The sequence below is a fragment of the Octodon degus genome, unplaced genomic scaffold (genome assembly GCF_000260255.1).
Source record: "Octodon degus isolate 3935 unplaced genomic scaffold, OctDeg1.0 scaffold00076, whole genome shotgun sequence".
NCBI lineage: Eukaryota > Metazoa > Chordata > Mammalia > Rodentia > Octodontidae > Octodon > Octodon degus.
The window spans coordinates 9,088,351-9,096,594 of NW_004524652.1; the positions used below are offsets into that span (position 1 = coordinate 9,088,351).

Genomic DNA, 8,244 nt, shown 5'->3' on the forward strand with positions numbered 1-8,244 from the left:
ATTTTTAAAAAATCACTAGTACAGTAGTCCGAGATAGCCACTCACTGACATTTCAGTCTGTCATTGTCATCTTCTGTGTGTATATGTACCTTTTTAGACAAAAAATGAGATTATATGATTTTATGACCTGCTTTTATTTCCCTCTTAATTACATGCTTTGAACATTTTTTTTTGTTTGTTTGGTTTGGTTTGGTTTTTTTTGGTGGAACTGGGGATTGAACTCAGGCCCTTGCACTTGCCAGGGAAGTGTTTATTCCACTGAGCCATCTCCCTGGCCCCTGAACATGTTTTAATGCTGCTAAATATTTCTTCTACAGCTTCATTTTTAATGAAAACTTTTGGTCTTTTGAGACAGGGTCTTGCCATGTAGTGCAGGCTGGCTTTGAGCTCATGTTGCAGCCCAGGCTGGCCTTGAACTCTCAGCCCTCCTCCTGCCTCAGCCTCCTGAATGCTGGCATTATAGGCATGTGCCACCATGCCTGGCTTAATCTGTTTTTTTAATGCTATTTCCAGACCCCACCAAAAAAGGCACTGAACATCTTTGTTGTAGCAGTTGTTGTTTTCTTTTTTTTTTTTCTTTTTTGCATTACCAGGGATTGAACTCAGGATCTTTGCTTGCCAGGCAGGCGCTTAAGCTACTGAGCTATCTCCCTAGCCTGTGGTAGTATTTTTGCTGGTATATAAGGGTCAAGTCCCAAGGATAAAATATATTGGTGTTTGTACATCATCAGAATGGTACAAATGAAGCAAATCGCTGAGACTCTTAATTTGTTGAAATTGTCTTTGCCCCTAGCTTAGTGAGACTGTTCTTTCAAAACGCTGTATATGTTGTGCTAGAGACAGAAGCCAGGACCGCGTGCCTGCTAGCTACCCTCCCGAGGCTTTGTCTCTCACCACAGGTGTCAGTGCCCGAGACTTGACACAGCTGGGCATCCCTGCTGCCGAGGAGTACTGCAGGATGTACTGCCTTCACATGGACCTGCCCCCTGCCCAGAACTGGAACTTCTATATGGCATTCTCCTTCTTCCGCGTGGCTGCAATCCTACAAGGAGTCTACAAGCGATCGCTCCAAGGTAATGAGGGGTGGCCAGGCCGATGGGTGAGCCCAGACAGCTGCGGTCCTCCTGTAGCGCAGAGGTTGTGGTGGGAGCTGCGAGGCCAGAATTCTGTATATATAATGTTTGTGTTACTTTTCTCATTGCTCAGATGAAATACCGGATGCCCAGCACTAAGGGAGGAAAGGTTTATTTATGTAGCTCAGTTTGTAGAGGTTTCAGTCCCTGATCCGCTGGCTCCAGGGCAGGAAGCACAGCAGAGGGTGTCACAGAAGAGAAACAGTTCGTGGTGGGCAAAACAAGTAAGGAGGGGAGACGAGCCCCCTTGCATCCCTCCGCCCAGGCCACTGAGGTGGGGGCCGTGCCAGGCCAGTCAGTGCACTGGTGTGATAATCACTCACCCTTAGTCCTGGCACCCTTAATCTAGCGTTGTACAATGACTCACATACGCCACGTTCAGCCACCTCTGAAAAAGGCCCACCTATGACAGCATGAAGCTTTGGGGGGTACATACACGCACATAATAAAAATTAAGTCATGTACAACAAAATAAAATTCTTTTCTTAGTATTCATTCTCCAAAAACAACTTGTGAAATTCTAAGTCTGGGAATTTATCGTCCAGATATCACATGTATGAGAAAGGGTGTTTTCCCAGAAATCTTTTCTGAATCTGCCTTTACCTCCATCCATTTGACTTCTCTGTTTGTGCGTTATGTGATCGTCCTGTTTTTTTGTGTGCTGGGAATTGAACTCGGCCTTGTATGGCTGAGCTTTATGCCTGGTATATTTTCTAGTACCTTGATTTTAAGTTATTTATGCTTAAGAATTACTATAAAGGGGCTGGTGAGATGTCTCAGTGGTCTAAGCTACTTAGAACAAGCTTAGCAAAGCACAGTGACCGTGGTTCAATCCCCCAGCACCACATGCCAGCCACTCCCCCCCACCCCCCGTGGGCTGAGCTGGCCACACACACAAATAAATAAATTAAAAAATAATTATTATAAAATATCAGTCTGTGTATATGTATATAATATATATTTAACAACTATAGATAGCAAGTTCTTTTTTTTTTTAATTTTATTTATTTGTGTGTGTGTGTGTGTGTGGCCAGCTCAGCCCACCAGGGGGCGGGGCGTGCTGGGGGATTGAACCACGGTCCATGTGCTTTGCTTAGCTTAGCTTGTTCTAAGTAGGTGCTTTAGACCACTGAGCCATCTCACCAGCCCCATAGATAGCAAGTTCTTTATCTGTTTACTTACCAGCATTTAGTAGAGACCCCACGCGCACATGCGCAGTGCCGCGTCATTCCTGCCCTGGCACATTCCTTGTATGGTAGATGCATTCATGTAACCAGTTTCCATATCAGTGTGTATTTCTATCGCTTGTGGATTTCTTGTAGCCACACATAGTTGCTGGCTTCTCATGCATGTGTGAACGTATCTCCAGGATAAATTCCCAGAATTGGAACTGCAAGGTTCAAAGTATGAACTTTTGGGATTTTTGCAGATACTGTCAAACTGTCTAGTAAGAAAGCTGCTTGGGAAGGGGTGTGTTATGTTTCTTTGATGTTGCTTTTGCCTACATAAGAAAATACTTTATTTAGCTAGCTGAGAGTTTTAGATTATAACCTATAAGGTGGAATGTTTGAGAAGAAAAGGTTTTGCCACTGCAGCTGACTGTTGGTTGTGTTTACATGGGGTGGGAGTATTTATATGGGGTGGAAGAATATTTAATTCTAAACTTTATAGGGTGGCAAGTAAAATAATATAATAAGTTATTTAAGAAGATTGAAGGGAGGCCAGGTGTGGTGGCCCATGCCTGTAATGCCAGCACTCAGGAGGCTGAGGCAGGAGGGTCATTGTGTGTTGGAGACCAACTTGGGCTACAGAGTGAGCCTGAGGCCAGCCGCAACTGCATAACAAGATGCTGTCTCAAAAAAACACACACCTCCATATGCTGTGCCAGCCCTGCTCCCGGACATGCTGAACCGGCCACGAGACCAGGTGTGGTGGCGCATGCCTGTAATCCCAGCACTGGGGAGGCTGGAAACAGGAGGATCACTGAGTCCAAGCGGCCTAGTGAGGCCCTGTACCAAATATGTAAGAGAGAGAGAGAGACAGACAGACAGACAGAGATTGAAGGGTAGGTAAAGTTTGCCCTCCTGTACATAGGAGGGAAGGCAGGTAGAAAGCCTTTTATCTTTGCTAGTTGGGATGAGGATAGAACCCAGGGCTTTGTGTGTATGAGGCAAAGGCTGTACCACTGAGCTACGGCTCAGTTTGAAAGTCTTCAAGTGCTCTGTGTACTCACCTTAGGATTTCTAGATACCATTCCCACGGAGAAACCAGGGCTTCTTAGAAGCAGCTGGTTCAGGGCTCCTTGGTAGGCTCTCTGTGAGACGAACCCACAATAGGCAAAAAGCTGTCCAAAGACCACAAGGGTCAAATTCAAGGATTCAGGAGCCAGCCTGAGTCGGCTCCCACTTGCTAACAGCAGGGGTCTGAGCGTCAGTAAGGCTGTCTGTGGAAATGACATGGACACCTCAAGCACATTAAGATCCATACATAATGAGTGACACAAAGCAGAGGTGAAGTCACATTGGTGGCTTTGGAGAATGCCACAGAAACCACTCATTGTGAAAGTTGGCAAATGGAGAAAAGCATTAAGCATTTCTTCTGCTTTTCCTCCACCTCGGACTGACCAGGTAATCAGTGAGGGAACAGTTCAGTCTGGAGCACGTCCTGGACAGAAGGCTAGAACTAGCCCATTGCCAGTTCACAGCCTGGAATGGACTAACCGCTGGGCAGGATGCTTGAGTGCCTGCTGGCAGCACCGAGAGGACAAAGGCAGAAGCAGCCCGGGGTGACGCTCTCCGTGTAGCTTCCTCCAGAGTCCAGCCCGACTTCCCCACCTCCAGCGCTGACTCCAGATCCACAGGGTGCATGGGGTTCAGGACACAGTCAGCAGGGCCACAGCGTGCAGCCACCAGTAAAAGCAATCATGGGGAACTTCACAGGGCAAATACTTAAGTTTCTTAAATACTTGTCACAGTGGAGGGGCAGAAGGCAAAAGGAAACGGCAGAGGAAGAGAGTAGAAGACGTTAATTTGTTTAGATCCTTGCCCAAACAAATTGTCTTTAAAATTTTTTCTTTCATGTGGCACATGCCTGTAATTCCACCATCGAGGAGGCTGAGGCAGGAGGATCCCAAGTTGAAACCCAGCCTGAGCAATTTAGAAGCTTAGACTTCCACAGTTTTGAAAAAAGACCTGGGAATGTAGGTCACTGTAAAGGCTTTGGGTTCAGTCGTTAGGACTATTTACACACAAACACTATTTTATGCCACAGTGGAATTTGCATTCTGATTGGATTGTTAATGGTACTAAGGAAATACCATTAACATGCCCTGTGTATGTGCATCTACGCTGCTGGGGTTGAGGCCGGGGTACTGTATTGCTCACTAACCCATCTATCTCCTTAGTGCCTTTTTGTTATTTGTTGCTGGTATTTTGTTTTGAGACAGGGTCTTGCTAAGTTTACCAGGCTGGTCTTGAAATTTCAGTCCTCCTGCCTCAGCCTCCTGTGTATGAGGGTACCTGTATACCATGCCTGGCAGTTAGCTGTTTATTTATTTATTTAAGTCTTTACCTTTCCATAATGAAACATTGACAGATGACCTAATAAGACATTGGGTGGGGGGAGGGGAGGTAGGGATGACAGGACTGGTTGGAGGTAGGCGGTAATTTGTTCAGGCTCATATACTCTTCTCTCTATTCTTGAATATCTTTGCAGTTTCCCAAAATGAAAAATGCAAAACAAAGGACAGGCAGAAAGCAACGCATCGGTGGGTTTGCTTGTGCATGCTGTCATGTGCCCTTAGCTTCCCGGTCAGGGAGACCGATACTGGCTGGCAGCAAGCTGCTTGTTCAGGTTGCCACATTCTTCTGAGAATGGCAGGTGCTGTGGGGCCACTGGCCACTCAGTCACATGTCCCTGAGCCTCTGCTGAGTGCCAGCACTGCCGGACAGTCCGGGGCCATGAGCAAAACAGTGACTAGAGGATCCCCGACCTCTCGGACCACGGAAGCAGGCTCACAAGCAGGAGTTCGCCCTCCTTCGGAAATGGTAGCTTTGAGACGCCACCATTTCCCATATAAATTACAGCATTGTAGTAAAAGCCAACCAGAAGCGTTTCCTGGAGGGCTGCCGTGTTTTCTCTTTGTTCCATTCTGAGGACTGGGGGGTAGTGGAATAGCTTGTACTTATAAAGAATTGCCCATTTTAGCCAGGGGCACACCTTGTAGTCCCATGCAAGAGGCTGAGGCAGGAAGCTCAAGAATTCAAGCCCAGCCTGGGTAACTTAGCAACTGAGTAAGACCTTGTCTCAAAAAGGACTGAGGATGTAGCTCAGTGTACTTTATTCAATAATCCCTAGTCCTGGGGGAAAAAGTCTAAGTGGACTATGAGAGTTCACTGTGAGTGAGCTCTGTAATGCAGACGAGATGGGGCCTAGCACCTGGCCATTCATCCAATCCATGGGAACACTGCTACTGAATTGCTGCGGCTCGTCTGGGATAACGCAGGATTTCTTATAGCCGCTGGTGCAGCAGAAGTGAGCGGGGCTGCCACTGCCCCGAGGAGAAGCAGAGGTGAAGAGCAGAGGGCAGGCACACCTGGGTTTGACTTCCCACTTGATCAAGTGACCTCTGTCTCTGAGACTCCGATTTCCTTGTCCACCAAGTGGGGATTTGAACAGTTGTGTTGCTTTGGGAATTCAGTGAATTCTCAGTATTCTCAGCATCGTACCTAGGCCATAGCAAGTGCCAGCCTGGTAGTGGCTGCTAATGGGATGACTACCACATCAAGTCACCTTTGATAGGAAGGGCTGGTTCAGAGTAATCACTGATTTTCTTTCCTTCTGTTCAGGGCAGGCAAGCTCAGCCAATGCTGAGCAAAGTGGAAAGCTGGCTGAATTCACTTCTAATCTGGCTTGGGATTTTGCAACTAAAGAAGGATTCCGGGTTTTCAAAGAGATGTCAGCTGCCAAACCGATGACAAGGTCCTACCACGCTCTGGCTGGTCCACGATCGCTGCTGAGGCCTGCAGGCACGAGAAGCTATAGCTCTGTCCCAGGAGCGCGCCCGGCTCACGCCCCACAGGGAGCCCTGGTCTTCTCGGTAGAGGGCCTCTCCCCACAGGTCAGAGAGCTGTATGACCGGCTGCGGCAGTTTATGGCACAGCATGTGTACCCCCTGGAGCCAGAGCTGCAGAGACACCAGGCCTCTGTGGACAAGTGGACCCCGTCCCTGCTGATAGAAGACCTCAAGGTCAGGCAGCCTGTGAGAAAGGCAGGGTATCCTTGTTAAGATGGCCAGCCCCCCATGTCCACCACATCTGTTTGTTGGTGCTGGGGGAGTCAGGTGGACTGAGAGAACTGTTTGGGCTTTGCACCATCACTTGAAAGAGCCAGCTCCCCATCATCCAGTTATTGGTGTGTGGTTTGTTTGTGAGACACAGTCTTGCTAAGTAGTCCAGGCTGGGGCTGGCGAGACAGCTCAGTGGACTAAAGTGCCTGCTTAGGCAAACACACAGGGACTAAGGTTCGATCCCCAGCACCACGTGCCATGCTATGCACACTGAGCTGAGCCGGCCAGAGTCTGGGTGTAGCGGTGCGTGCCTGTAATCACAGCTCTGGGGAGGCTGAAAGCAGGAGGCTCATTGTAAATCCAAGCTGCATAGTGAGACCCTGTAACAACCAAATACATTAAAAAATAAATCAATAAAAAGAGAAAATGAAGTAGTCCAGGCTGGCCTTGAATTTGTAGCAGTCCTGTTACCTCGGCTCCAGGTGTGCCCCGCCACACCCTCCACACCGTGTGTTTTTGCTGAAAGAGGAGTGCTGTGTTGGGTTTAGAAAGCTGGGCTTTTGTTATGCCTGTTCTATTGAGTGATGAAGTCTTTTTGAAGAGAATCTATAATACCAAAGTGGGGGAGTGAGGTGTGAGATGTCTGGTGTGGCTTTCCATGCGGGGCTGCTCTTCTTGGTTGAGTTGGTTTTTGAGTTGAGATCTTTAGGAGCACAGTGCAGCCAGGTGCAGTGGTCGCACTTTTCTAAGAACTAGCGTTGTCAAAGCTGCACACATGGTGGCACATGCCTAAAATCTCAGGTATGTGGGAGGCTGAGGTCAGAGGATAGCAACTTTGAAACAGGCCTGAGCAACTTAGTGAGATCTTGTCTGAAAAAAAAAAAAAAGGACTAGAAGTGTGGCTCAGTGCAGGGCCCTGTGTTTAATCCCTAATTCCACAAAAAGAAAAAAAAGAAGAGTTCTCTAAAGTCTTCTGCCCCCTGAGGTAGTTACTGTCCACAACTTTGTTAGGCTCCCACCATTTCCTTTTGTGGTAAGTGTATCATTGTTCCTATGGTTCAGTGAAGTTCTGTATGTTCCAATCTACCAGTTGCTTTTTAAGATTAGACTTGTGGAAACAGATTGACCTCGAAGGGCTCTGCAGTATGGTTGCCTGTAATTAACCCTGCCCCTGGTTGAAAGCCACTGTGCTAGTAGGTTGTCTAGGTGCCAGCCTCCAACTCTGCGTCACCTACGTAGCAGAGGACACAGAGGGACTGGCTTTAGAAGACAGAAGGGAAGGCAGCCCACAGGGCCAGGCAGGGCTGTCTGCCTGGAGAAGCCAGCCCTTTTTTTTTTTCCCTCAACCCTCACCTCTCCCCCTCCATATTTCTCTTACCCCCTAGTCTCCTCCCTCTCTCTTCCTCCCTCCCCCTCCTACCTTTGCCCAATTATAGGGATTGAACCAAAGGCCTTCTTACTGAACTACATCCCCAGCCTGTTTTAAATTTTTACTTTGAGAGTCTCAGGGTGGGCTTGAATTTGCGATCCTCCTGCCTCAGAGTGCCTGGTGTGCCCCACCACAGCTGTTATGGTTTGTGTCTAGCTGTCCGCCCCAAAGCTTCATGCAGTCATTGGGGCAGACTTGGGATTAATTCATAATCCAGTGCTGGGACTACGGGTGTGAGTGCTACACCCACGGGTAGCCTATAATGCAATATAGGGAAGGGAGAGAGGCTTGCTCAGCGCGGCTGCTCCGCCTCTGCTGCTCCGCCTCTGCTGCTCCGCCTCTGCTGCTCCGCCTCTGCTGCTCCGCCTCTGCTGCTCCGCCTCTGCTGCTCCGCC

At 48.3% G+C, this 8,244-nt stretch overlaps 1 protein-coding gene across 3 annotated transcripts in view; it reads left to right on the plus strand.

Annotated features, from left to right (window-relative positions):
* Acad10 (acyl-CoA dehydrogenase family member 10) overlaps positions 1-8,244 on the plus strand; it is a 48,394-nt gene that overhangs the window by 30,272 nt on the left and 9,878 nt on the right. For all 3 annotated transcript variants that reach the window (XM_023720524.1, XM_004635991.2, XM_023720525.1), the window contains 2 exons: positions 900-1,073; positions 5,981-6,381. In XM_023720524.1, the coding sequence (XP_023576292.1) occupies positions 900-1,073; positions 5,981-6,381 (575 nt within the window). The remainder of the gene's footprint in view (positions 1-899; positions 1,074-5,980; positions 6,382-8,244) is intronic.